Source organism: Phyllopteryx taeniolatus, chromosome 1 (assembly GCF_024500385.1).
Source record: "Phyllopteryx taeniolatus isolate TA_2022b chromosome 1, UOR_Ptae_1.2, whole genome shotgun sequence".
NCBI lineage: Eukaryota > Metazoa > Chordata > Actinopteri > Syngnathiformes > Syngnathidae > Phyllopteryx > Phyllopteryx taeniolatus.
This window is the reverse complement of record NC_084502.1, coordinates 48,468,254-48,481,561: the sequence shown is the minus strand read 5'-3', so window position 1 is coordinate 48,481,561 and position 13,308 is coordinate 48,468,254. Positions and strand designations below refer to the sequence as shown.

At 40.3% G+C, this 13,308-nt stretch overlaps 1 protein-coding gene across 2 annotated transcripts; it reads right to left on the bottom strand.

Moving 5' to 3' along the window:
- LOC133490157 (inosine-uridine preferring nucleoside hydrolase-like) lies at positions 1-9,667 on the bottom strand. Of its 2 annotated transcripts, none has more exons than XM_061799855.1 (8): positions 9,547-9,667; positions 5,976-6,157; positions 5,722-5,901; positions 1,453-1,564; positions 1,229-1,365; positions 1,049-1,126; positions 797-913; positions 1-703 (listed from the first exon to the last, which is right to left on the bottom strand). In XM_061799855.1, exons 2-8 carry the CDS (start codon positions 6,150-6,152, stop codon positions 551-553), a joined length of 954 nt encoding a protein of 317 aa, XP_061655839.1. In that variant the 5' UTR covers positions 6,153-6,157; positions 9,547-9,667; the 3' UTR covers positions 1-550. The 2 variants fall into 2 exon arrangements, with proteins under 2 accessions (XP_061655839.1, XP_061655829.1); XM_061799845.1 differs by lacking the exon at positions 9,547-9,667 and adding an exon at positions 6,654-6,812.
- Positions 9,668-13,308: the final 3,641 nt, after the last annotated feature.

The window sequence follows — 13,308 nt, the reverse complement described above, 5'->3', positions numbered from 1 at the left end:
TGATGTTTTACAAAATTTTATTTTTCAATGTTGCAACTGGACATGTAATTATCTGGCTACTTATGCTTATACAATTACAAAACAACAATTGCATTACACAAATGGAAAGAAAACTTCAGCAAACCTTATGGCAACAATGTTGGTGTTGTTTCCCAGCATGCTTACTTTATGTTAAGGATTTGATTTTCCATTATTTTACAAGTGTTGCCTTCTGGCCATCCTTGATGCAAAATCATCTATTACGTCCCTGTATGATATCTGCTTCCCAACTGTGTGGTTGATGCTTATGATGCTGAGGTCAGTTCCTGGGATATAGTTGACCTCAAGAGGGTTTTTTAATTAACTTGAGCTTTGAAAAGGCATCCCTTCTACAGAGGGCGACTCCACAAGGGGGTGCAAAGTCCTTATACAAAGGCCAATGAGTTACATGTCATGATGCCAAGGGAAATCCATTTCATATATGATTTTTGTGGAGGGGTGCAAAAATGCCGCCCTACACATGCCAGAAACCACTACTGCTCCTACTTCTTAAATGATGGCTAAGCCCCTGCTACTTCAATGCATTCATCATCAACTGCTTGAACACCTCGAGGTCAATTTTCTTCAAGATGGTGACCTTATGCTGCTTGTGCAGCGCGTCGATGTAGTCCAGGACCATCATGCCTCTGGTGTATTTCCCCTCCAACTCCACTGTCACAGCCACCTTCAGCAACGATACCGCAGACATGTTTATTCACGTCTCATATTTCCTATGAAGCCCATGCACCTTCTTTAAGAATGAGAGAGAAGCGGTTACCTTCTCACTTTCTGTCACCACGTCGTCATTGATGGCTGCAGCCACAGCGTAAGTGTCGCAGGTGTTGAACCCGGATCCTGACACCAGCTCCTTTTGGTATCGGTCTGTCTGAACCATCTGCAGGGCACCAGGTCAACATGTAAAAGTCGTGATCTCTACAGTCTCTTCAATGTCCTATAAACTCGAGCTTAAACCTGCTGGATAGAGTAGAGATTACACTTGTGTAGTGGTGCTACATACATTCATCTTTACCTTACGGGTGTGGGCATAGATAGTCTCCATAAAACGAGCCTTTGGTGTATTTTGGGCGAGCCAGGTGTCACAAAAGGACTACGGCACACAAATACAGTGAGACATTATTGGACCGTGGAACGTTCATAGAAAAGAATTGTGTCGTTTAAGAAATCACCAAAAGTGACATGTGCTCCTCACCCAGGGCAGGCTGTTCCTGCAGCTGAACTCCCAGGAGGCGATGGTGGTGGGACAAGTGTAACGTTCCAGCACAATGTAAGCAGCCTCAGGATCAGCGAGAAAGTTAAATTCTCCGCACACGGTCGTGTTCCCTCTTGCTACATGTGTCAAAAAAGACAGGTGTCCTTCATCCTAAACATCTTGGTGGGCAGTGCAAGTTGTGAATGGATTAATGATCAATTTACATTCTATGTTGCCTCCCATGATGTAGAGGTCTTTCAGTCTGGCGGGCAAGGAAGGGTCCATTTTGACAGCGAGGGCCAGGTTGGTGAGGGGCCCTGTTGAGACCAGGCTCACCTGCACATGCAAGCCAGATAACGTTTCACATTTCTAAATTCCATTACTTTCCAAAGGGTGGCCTTTTAAATTAAAATCAACACTAAATCAAACAATGAATTCATCTGTAGTGAAAATATTGTCACATGATTGGAAAAGGCAGGTATTTAATCTATTTTAATTTGGAATAAAAAAAAAAAACACAACAGAAGTACATAAAGCTGTGCAGACCTTTACAAATAGGTTACACAGAAAAAAGATGTTAAAAAAAGATGCTTAATTTGATCATCTAGATCGGTTGCACATAATTAAAATGTCATAAAGTGACATCATTTCCCCCTCGTTTCAGAAAAATAATCAAATAATATGTAATTTAAACGTTTTAATCATGTTCAAATTAAGTAAATTCAAATATTTTCTAATTGCGTAATAATAACCATTGACAATTAATAATAAAGTGTTAAATAATATAAATAATAATAATATTTGAAAAAAATATCAAATAACAAATACATATAAAATAACAAATAGATATATAATAATAATAAGAATAAAGAATAACACTTTTCATACATTTATCCATGGCGTTAACTCACTCTTTTGAGTTGGCTGACCTCATAGCCTTTGGAAAGGTAACGTAGAAGTAAAATGCTTATGAAACAGGGATATTGATTGTTAGTCGCTGGCAACTTTATCTGAGGCAAATAGGCAGAGGTGGGTAGAGTAACCAAATAGTGTACTCAAGTAAGAGTACTATTACTTTAGAATAATATGACTCAAGTAAAAGTAAAAAGTGGTCCTCCAAATATTCACTTGAGTAAGAGTAAGAAAGTACTCAGTGGAAAAAAAAAATCAGAGCATGAAATTAATGAATAAATATATAAATAAAGCAGAGCACGAAATCAAATAGCATCAAATAAAAAAAAAAATATATATATATATGGAAGCCCACACACACCTGCCACCATTAAAATTTGTACCTGCCCCAAAACCAACAACACATGCATTGGACCCTAGAGAAAAATCCATCCATCCATCCATTTTCTGAGCCGCTTCTCCTCACTAGGGTCGCGGGCGTGCTGGAGCCTATCCCAGCTATCATTGGGCAGGAGGCGGGTTACACCCTGAAATGGTTGCCAGCCAATCGCAGGGCACATACAAACAAACAACCATTTGCACTCACATTCACACCTACGGGCAATTTAGAGTCCCCAATTAATGCATGTTTTTGGGATGAAGGAGGAAACCGGAGTGCCCGGAGAAAACCCACGCAGGCACGGGGAGAACATGCAAACTCCACACAGGCGGGGCCGGGGACTGAACCCAGGCCCTCAGAACTGTGAGGCTGACGCTCTAACCAGTCGGTCACCGTGCCGTCCCTAGAGAAACATTATTTGCTTTATTCACTTAAATGAAGAAGCTCTTTGGTGAACAGACTTATTCAGAATCAGAATCATCTTTATTTGCCAATTATGTCAAAACACACAAGTAATTTGTAGTTGGAGCCACTCTACTATGACAACAGACAGCCATGTTGACAAAAAATACTTTTGAGATATAAAAACATAAAAACACACTATGGAGAGTCACTGAGCAATGAAAGGTTACCGGTAATGTGGTAATGCTGATACAATGACATTTGTACAAATGATGCAGAGTCCTATAGCAATTTGCAGTTTGAAATGACTAATAGGGGGATAATCTGGTTCAGTGACAATTGGGCAAATGGTGCAGAGTCTTCAAGAAATTTAAGCAGTTTAAAGTGACTAGTAGTGCGATAATCTGGAACGATGTCAATTGTGTAATGGTGCAGATACTTCTCAAGCACATGAGTGGCCAGTATTGGTTAACAGCAGATATGCAATTAGTGCAGAGTGATGAGACTACTCCAGTGAGTGGACGAATAATGTAGAAGTGTCCCCACAGAGATGTGACAACAATCTCAAGACAAAATTGGCAGCATGTTACAATGGAATTGTCAGTTAACTGTTTAAGAAGTTAATTACAAGAGGAATAAGATGTTGGAACGTCTGCTGGTTTTAGTTTGCATTGATCGATAGCGCCTACCTGAGGGAAGGAGCTGGAAGAGGTGGTGACCAGGATATGGAGGGTCCAAGAGGATTTTGCATGCCTGGCAGCGATGATTTTTTCAGCAGTCTAGATTGTCCGTTGCAGTCGGAGTTTGTCCTTTTTTGTGGCTTCACCAAAGCAGACTGTGATGGATGAACACAGGACCGATTCGATGACTGCTGTGTAAAATTGCCTCAACAGCTGCTATGGCAGGCCGTGCTTCCTCAGAAGCCGCACGAAGTACATCCTCTGGTGGGCCCTTTTGAGGCAGGAGGTTATGTTGCTCTCCCACTTCAGGTCCTGAGAGACTGTAATCCCCAGGAACTAGAAGTTTTTGACACAGGGAAGTTGGACAGCGTGAGGGGCAGCTGTGGCAGAGGATGCTTCCTAAAGCCCACGATCATCTCTCTATTCTTGAGCATGTTCAGCTCCAGGTTGTGTCGGCCACACCAAAGCTCCAGCCGCTCAACTTCCTGTCTAAATGCAGACTCGTCACCGTCTTTGATGAAGCTGTTGACTGTGGTGTTGGCTGTCTAACTTGAGGACCTTGACAGCCGGGTGCATCGAGGTGCAGTCGTTTGTGTAGAGAGAGAAGAGCAGCGGATAGAGGACACATCGTTGGGGTGCACCGGTGCTGGTGGTGAGTGTAGATGAGGTGGTGTCCCCCAGCCTCACCTTCTGTTTCCTGCCCGTCACGAAGCTGTAAATCCACTGGCAGATGGCAGGCGAGACGCTGAGCTGGAGAAGCTTGGAGGAGAGGAGTTCGGGGATGAGGGTGTTGAACAAAGAGCTGAAATCCACGAACAGGATCCTCGCGTAGGTCCCCGCGCCGTTGAGGTGTTCTAGGATGAAGTGCAGTCCCATGTTGACTGCGTTATCCACAGACCTCGTTGCTCGGTAGGCAAACTGCAGGGGGTCCAGCAGGGGTCCTGTGACGCTCTTGAGGTGGACCAGCAAGTGCTATTCAAAGAATTTCATGACCACGGAAGTTAGGGCAACAGCCCTCTAGTCATTCAGTCATTCTAGGATGGTAATTCACAAAGTTCCAGAGATCTATTGAAGATCTGTGTGAAGACTGGATCGAGTTGGTCCACGCAGACTTTGAGGTAGGATTGAGACACAAGGTCTGGATCTAGATCTTGATCTTGAAGTTCTTTATAGTGTGTGTGTGTGTGTGTCTGTGTGTGTGTCTGTGTGTTAGAAAGAGGGAGAGAGATGAGAGATATGCAAGTTACCGCAAGGTGTTTTCTCAAGTTAGAAGTGGGCTGAAATATCCACGTTTGGGCAGTCATAATTTAAGACTACGCTGCATGAGAAAGTTTTGTTTTTCCAAGTCTGTAAAGTCTTTCCCCAAAATGAGTCACTTTGATAGGCCCACGAAGGGTCTGAGTGAGGTCATGTTACTGCCTTGTGCCATCTGATTGGTAAATTGGAGTCAATTGACACTCTCTGCTGCATTGGATTGGCGCAACGACGCCCTATGCAGAAGTGGATGATGAAGTCTAAAGATAGATCGCGTACAAAATAATGGATAAATAAAAGTAGCAAGCAGCATGTCGATCATTGTAACGCAGGAAAAGTATCGATTCTTCACATAAATACTCAAGTAAAAGTAAAAAGTATGTTACACTCAAACTACTCTACAAGTACTATTTATCCAAAATACTGGAGTAAATGTAATTTTCTTTTTATAAAATTGTTGATGCTACTGTATATGTAATGAAAATGCTTGATATTAAATGACATTAAATATATATAAATGTAAATAAATATAAAATAATACAAAAATAAATTATATTAAAAGAGAAGAGAATTTTCCATTTTGGTACAGATTTGCAAGAAATGTGAAGACGCACAGGATTTGCTTTAGTGGGCCACATCAAATGCTGCGGCAGGCCAGATCTGGCTCCCTGGCCTCGAGTTTGACACCTGTGCAATATAAATTTAAAGCAAACATTTTTTGGGACCTCATCAGCATATGTGGGACTTTAGTATCTCCAAGAATAATCCAGATCTAAAAAAGCAGGATCAACTTTTTTTGTATTTTTATTTAAAGAAAAAAAGAAAGTCTTTCATATGGAATTATTTCAATTTTGTCATCCACGCACCTGCCCAGGATTTTGGTTGGTAATAGAAATGATGGCCTCCACTGCATTTGTCTTCTTCACCAGTTCCAGGCCTGGAGCCTCAGGATCTGGGGCGTCGCCCAGCCCATCCTTCCCGTGAAATTCTCCCGCGTTTATTTTAACGCCCAGTAAAGGCTCCTCGAAGCCAGCGTAGACCTTTATCTGTGATGCATGACATTCCAAAGTTTTACAGAAGAAGAAGGAATTATTTTGCAGACATGCAAGTTAATGCTCACATCCAGCCTGTTGCAGACTTTCAAGACACGGAGGGTGTTCTTCAGGGAGTTCTGTAGGGGAGTGTTGCCGTGGGTGCAGGTGATCCCCAATATCTCCACATTGGGGGCTGCCAGGGCCATCATGATGGCCTGAGCATCATCCACCCCTGTGTCCACATCGAGGATCAGCTTCTTCATTATATCTGTAGGCAGCAGAGAGAGAAGGAGACTTGGCAACAACTCATGGCCACGAGGTCATAAAAATCCTCCATTGCACACATTCACAGCTGCTACAAAGGAATTCATCAAGGGGACTTTTAATGCAGGTGAGCCGCTCACAGGCTGCTCTGTGTTACGGCTTCTCAGGGTCGCATTTGTGTTTAGCCGGTTATCAGAGCAACATTCTTCAAGAAGGCATGTTACAATGTCTCACAGTTGCTGTAGTTCTGCGAACATTTGCAATGAACACACTTTTTTGTGCAACTGTTCATCTCAAAATCACACTATGGTAACACACAAAGGATGCAAACAGACCATAATAATAATAATAAAAATAGAAATTGCAGATCAACCACACAAAAAAGTTCCAAAAAATGTTTCCACTATCTATGCCAATTTTGACTAGAGATGTGTCATTAGTCCGAAAGAAGTTTGAAAAGAGGTCAGTTTAGAGAGAGGTGTACAAACAGATCAACTAACCTGCTGGGCAAGGTTGTAAATGTATGACAGTTTGCAGCCTCCGCAGTCAGGAAGTAACGCTTCTCCATGCTACATGCTGCTTTTTATACACGAGGTGGGGGTTGGGGATGGAAATGTAGGAAAATTACATAACAGCCACCACTAAACAATGTCTGCTGGTTATTGAGGACATGTTGGGTGAAAAAACAGCCTGAAACAGTTTACTAAAGTTACATAAGTTGAGACTCCGCCCTTTTTCTTTCCTTCTCTTCAGAATTACTTTGATGTGACTTAACTAAGTGAAGACAGTCGACGCACAGGAATAAAGTGGTAAGTGAGTGCATATCTGTCATTCTCCAAAACCACAATGTTTTCCCCCTTTCCGTACTTGCAAATCAATCTTGTTGATTCAAAGACAACATGGTCTAGGTTGAGCAGTAAATACTTTTTGGATGCACCAGTGGTGTTGTAATACAAGTGAGCATTGTCATATCTTGAAACATTTGGTTATGCACCATGTTTTTCTGTGTAACCACAAAGCTTTTATTCTTCTGAGTCCTCATATAACTTTTATGCTGCTGCCTCTGATCAGGCAAGGCGCCACAGACCATTGTATTTATGACTTTTCAGTGCCTCTGCCACGTCAAGCCTTTTTCCTTCCTATTCAACATGTTTACTAGGATAGAATTACAGTATTCACAATCTGTTACTGTAGTTCGAGAGCATGAAGGTAAATTAATGTTGTTTTTAAATTTGTTTCTGTATATTGGGAAACATCGTCTGTGGGCATGCAAGTTGGTTGACGACCAATCCAAGATGTACCCCACCAGAGTCAGTTGGGAGAGATTGTGCTCAGTTAAGCACTATTAAAACAATGGATGGATGGAATTTTGAATGGAAGTTTAGTGGGAACAGCTCTGCATGTTGTGAGTCATGTATCATGACACTTCATTATACCTGCCTTATTTTCTGTCCTTGCATGACACAAGGGCCCCCTTGTAAGAGAGGTTTTCTACAGAGCAACTCATACCAGAGCTTTTTGTGTATAGCCAAGGAACAAGCAACACATCTGTTTTGGTCGCCTAAAGAACCACGCCCACACCGAGTTTCTCAGTTTCTGACTTAGCATTGAGGCTTGATGAAATTGCAGCCCAAAAGTGCCTTTAAATGCGGCAGGCAAAGCACTATCATATCAAAGCCAAAAATTAGGAGCTGAAATGTGTGGTAGCAGTAGCTCATCAGTAAGGATTTGGCTTTGAAACAGCTTCAAACACACCTGCAGACAAAAAGTAAAAAGCTTGTCCATGCAAAATATTTGTTGATCTGGTGATTTGCTTGAAGTGCCTTATGTGATAAGAAAATTAAGTTAGATAGTCTCCAAGTCATATTTTGACATCAGTCACATTTGATTATGAGGTTCTTCACTTGGATTCAATAGCTGTACTATATTTACTTACCATCACTTTATTTTTTTCAGAACAGATTTTTTTTTTTAACTACATAAGAGTATATTACATTTTTTTCTGTATGACTAAATATTAATAGTATGTGTTTAAAGCATCAGCATGTTTCAATCAGAATGAGAAAAGGTCTGCATGTAAACCTGATTACTCATTAAGATTAAAAATATGACTTCTGAAAATAACCAACAAAAGATTGTATTTACCTCGATCTTGGTAGTAAGGTGTATATATTTTTTCTCTTCCGTTTATACACATCCTTACCTTACAGCACTAAAAGCCTCAAAAACAGATGGCAAGATTGCCAACTACAAAGAAAGCAGTTTTCACAACAGCGTTTCAATATTCCAAACTGTATTACTGATGAACAAATACAAAAAAAATTAGCTAAAATCATTCTAATTTGAATTTATGTTTATGCGTTACTAGTAATAGAATTGGATAGATCACAATAAAACACAGTCAAATGTAAATAGTGACCCTAAAGCCAAACAAAATGAATTTGGGAAGCTGAAACTAGAACTAGTAGACATTCCAACAGCTTCTTCCCTCTTGCGATCAACTTCTTAAACACCTAATCTATACTTCCATTACAACAAGCTGGCAATTTTTTTTGACTTGAGTTCGTTGTCACATTTCTGTGGGGCCAATTATACATTACTCGTGCACTCACTGTAGTTGTCTCACCACGCTGCACTATTTGCATATCTGTTGTTGACCAATACTGGCCACTCATACCAGAGTAGCATCTGCTCCATTTGCACACTGATTGAGGAGTATCTGCAACATTCGCACAACCAACATTGTCCCAGATTATCGCACTACTCGTCACTTTAAACCGCATACACTCCTTGAAGTCTCAGCGCCCTTTGCACAATGGTCATTGCACCGGACTATTGCAATATTAGTCATTCGAACTGCTCTAAGTGCTAGTGGACTCTGCATCTTTTTGCACAATTGTTTTTTGTCAATGTCTCTGTCTCCAAAGTGTTCTGTAAATTGACTGTCTGTTGTACTAGAGCGGCTCCAACTACCGGAGACAAATTCCTTCTGTGTTTTGGACACACTTGGCAAATAAAGATGATTCTGATTCTGGTTATCCTTCAAGGTGTTTACATTTATGAACATTTTCTCCCCATAACAAATAGTGGAAATGGGAAAAAAACAACAATCAAAACATTTAAACATTTTGCAACAACCATACGAGTGTATTTTTTAAACTGCTAACAAAAATAAAAGGAAATTCCTCACCCATCAATGATGTGTGTCGTAGGTGTCAAGAGCACTTGCTGAAAGACTAAATACTTCACACTTTTTTTTTACAATTTCTAACTGTCATACAAGTGTAGAAATAAGTTAAACCACTCTGGTAAAAATTCAACTTAGACTCGTGGTATGCTTTGGATCGGGATTTGGCTTGAATAAACTTACAAAACAACGCATTTTGTACTCACCCTTAACTTTGATGACGCTTGGCGGACAATTGCAGTGGCAGGATTTCTCTGTATGCCTGGGAAGTCAGTCTCTTCAGCAACAAAACTTACTTTGCCGCGTCATTCTTCATTATTATTGAGGTCAACGGAACCATATTGTACTGAGCAGGCAGGACAGGTAGTACCAGCTTCTTATGCTTTCATAAGTTCTATTCCTGCTTCCATGGCTATAATCGAAAAAAGACAAAATTAAATTAAATTAATATTACGCATACGTTGACTGACTAACATCTATTACTCAACAATTGTATTTTCACCTCAACTTTAAAAAAAAAAATGTATTTTCTCTCTGCTTATAAAGAAGGGATTGATCCATCACAGAAAACCTAACTAGCCATTAAACATAATGGATTCCTCACTAAAATCAACTTTTGTGTATTATTTTTAATGCAACATTCTCATTGGCATCAAGCTATAAAATATTACAACAATACCCAGACAAATAGGGAGTGCTCGATCTGCCTCCGGTCCAACCTCTCCTGCACACAGACATCCAACTAATTCGAACAATTCAACAAAAGGTTGCTTGTTGTGTTTTTTTATGTTTGACATGAAGTGCAGATACCTCGTCTACATCACGGTCGTTTGTTGTATAGAAGCTTGAGTTTCACCAAGCACCAAGACCATATCAAATGTGTATTAGAGTTGGCCCGCCAGTATAGCACATGCGCCACTAATATTACAAATCCCAGAATGCTTTGCTAGTGTGTTGGCCCGTCAGTCTAGACCTACGAGCGCCCCTTCCTTTCTGTTGCAGTCGTTAGCAACAATGCTACCAGTCTCCTCGAGCAAATTTACTCTTCCCCTTGCCAAAAATGGCCAAACGAAAGATGGAAAATGGTTAACTTCCAAGACAGGTGGGAGGCAGATTGTCTGTTCACTAAAGTAAAAGACAGACCTGTTTTATCGTGTGCGGAGCAACGTGGCTGTAACAAAGAATATAACATAATTGAATTGTTTTTTTTTTTAATGCCCTTTATCAACTCATAGGCATTGACTGTTAATAGTTTTAAGTTTGGATTTTTATTGAAGGACATTCTTATTTTTTGGGGTTGTTTTGTTGTTGGCTTTTGAAAAAAGATTTACATAAAAAAGAGAGTTAGTTGGAGATAGATACACAGAAGATGGAGAGACAGAATAATTCATGTTATATATTTAAATACAAAACAACAAACAAATCCCACTGATGTCTTTTATCGCAAATTTGATTTCTCGTGTTTATAATGTTAGTTTAACTGTTTTTTCCAGATTCAGTGTTTATGCGAAATTTATGTTTGTTGTCATATGATAAACTTTAACGCTACATTTCTGGAGAGAAGGGAAACATGCACATCGCGTTGATGGGTATGCTTTTGCTACATATCTTGTGTCGGGTGTCATGAGTGTGAAGAGGGAACCTTATTGTGGTCAGCGAGAGTATATTTATATTTATTTATAGTTAATGGCTGAAAGCCTCTCTTTTTAAAAAAGAAATATATATATATGGTAAAGTAAATGGTTAAATTGAGTGAGAACGAGGTGCGCTTGTTTGCATTTAGTCTGATCGGAAAACTATTCATTTTATTGTTTTAGTTAAAGTGATATTATAGGGCGATATTTGAATTTGCCCATTCCTATATATTTTTTATTTTTATTTGAAATTCAGGCACTGACTAAAAAAAAAAATTATAATAATGAAATACAAGTTACTCACCCGTTACTCAGGACTCGAGTAGTTGTTTTTTTTCATACTAGTATTTTATTTGGAGGACGACTTTTTACTATTTTACTATTTTATTAGGCGGCACGGTGGTCGACTGGTTAGAGCGTCAGCCTCACAGTTCTGAGGACCCGGGTTCAATCCCCGGTCCTGCCTGTGTGGAGTTTGCATGTTCTCCCCGTGCCTGCGTGAGTTTTCGCCGGCGGCTCTGGTTTCCTCCCACATCCCAAAAATATGCATCAATTGGAGACTCTAAATTGGCCATAGGTGTGACTGTGAGTGCAAATGGTTGTTTGTTTATATGTGCCCTGCGATTGGCTGGCAACCAGTACAGGGTGTACCCCGCCTCCTGCCCGATGATAGCTGGGATAGGCTACAGCACGCCCGCGACCCTAGTGAGGAGAAGCGGCTCAGAAAATGGATGGATGGTTTATTTTATTATTCTATCAGCTCGTACTCCTACATGAGTAGGAGTATTTTTGAAGCTGTTTCAAAGCCAAATCCTTACTGGTCACATTCCAGAAATGACAAAAAAACAGATTCCAAGGAGCAAAGTGTGATCACTTGCAGTTAAAAATCCTAGGTAGGAAGCCCCACCTCAAAAACCCTTAAATCCATCATTGCAGTTATTAAGTTATAGGTTTTGAATGTATGGCTTGAGTTGAATTTGGAATTATTCTTGAGTTATTCATTATTGGTGTCCAATTGAAAGTCGTCTTGTCATTTCTGCTACTCGAGTACTGAGTAACGGGTGAGTAACTTGTATTTCTTCTTTTTTTTTGTCAGTGCCTGAATGTCAAATAAAAATAAAAAATATATAGGAATGTGCAAATTCAAATATCGCCCTATAATATCACTTTAACTAAAACAATAATAAAATGAATCATTTTCCCATAAGGCTAACTGCAAACGCGTAAACTACGAGCGCACCTCGTTCTCACTCAATTGAACCATTTGCATTTATATATAGATAGATAGATAGATAGATAGATATACATACATTTTTTTTTTTTTTTTTTTTTAAAGAGAGGCTTTCAGCCATTAACTATAAATATACTCTCGCTGAGCACATTAGGTTCCCTCTTCACACTCATGACACCTGACACAAGATATGTAGCAAAAGCATACGTACCCTTAAGAGAACAATCCTCAATTAGTTTTGCCTCTCGCCCAGACTCAGCTGGGATAGGCTCCAGCACGCCCGCGACCCTAGTGAGGAGAAGCAGTAGGGGAGGTGAATGAATTAATTATCAAGAACACCGACAGCTTGACATCAGCTCTTATGCTAAACTCTTATGAGATATTTTCATTGCCATCATTATATTTGTGCAAACTAATGTACTTTTAGTTGCTCCAGACATTAAAAATCTAATGTCTAATATTTTTTCTATGACTATAATAATAATTTATTATTATTTACTTTACTCATACGTGATTCTGTTTAAGCTTTTAGTGTGGAGTATTCTTTTGTTTGACTGCATTTGATTTCTCCCATTGTAAACAATAAATGTGCTTCCACTCAGTGACCGGCCAGTGTTTTTTTTCATTGCGTACGCCTGAGTGGTCTCCGACGTCGGGTTTAGTCTGTATCCGGGTTGGAGCGCTCCAAGCTTGGCTTCCAGGCAGCGGGGACCCGTGCTAAGTTGTCCCATGCAATCGATGCTATCGATCTCCTGCTGGAAAACACAGGCTCTTATGTCCAAAATCCAGTCCACATAACACTGACTTTGCTCACAGAGCCTCGTGAGTTGCAGACTCTTGAGGTTACGTCCTGGTAGCTAACGCTAACGTGTGCCAACATGTCTACAGGAGGCAGGAGCTAGTCAGCAGTTTGAGGTCATTTCATTCTCCCGGCTCCCACACACACAACACTCGTCCCTCACTTAACACTTAAAGGCATTTTCTAACTTGTTGAGAGACAGGAAGTCCTTAGTTGACTGTTGGCTTTTTGTGTACTGGCCTTTAAGACACCATATGATTGCTGTCACGTACCGGTCATTTAGTACCGGTACAAAAAAACAAAA

Bases quoted from the DNA above. Each gene is read 5' to 3' on its own strand.
- LOC133490157 (XM_061799855.1), bottom strand. From the start codon at position 6,152: ATGAAGAAGCTGATCCTCGATGTGGACACAGGGGTGGATGATGCTCAG. The intron at 1,565-5,721 runs GTGCGTGGATGA...TTGCATGTGCAG, and splicing joins CCAACCAAAATCCTGGGCAG to GTGAGCCTGGTCTCAACAGG. The intron at 914-1,048 runs GTAAAGATGAAT...GGTGCCCTGCAG, and splicing joins TCTATGCCCACACCCGTAAG to ATGGTTCAGACAGACCGATA.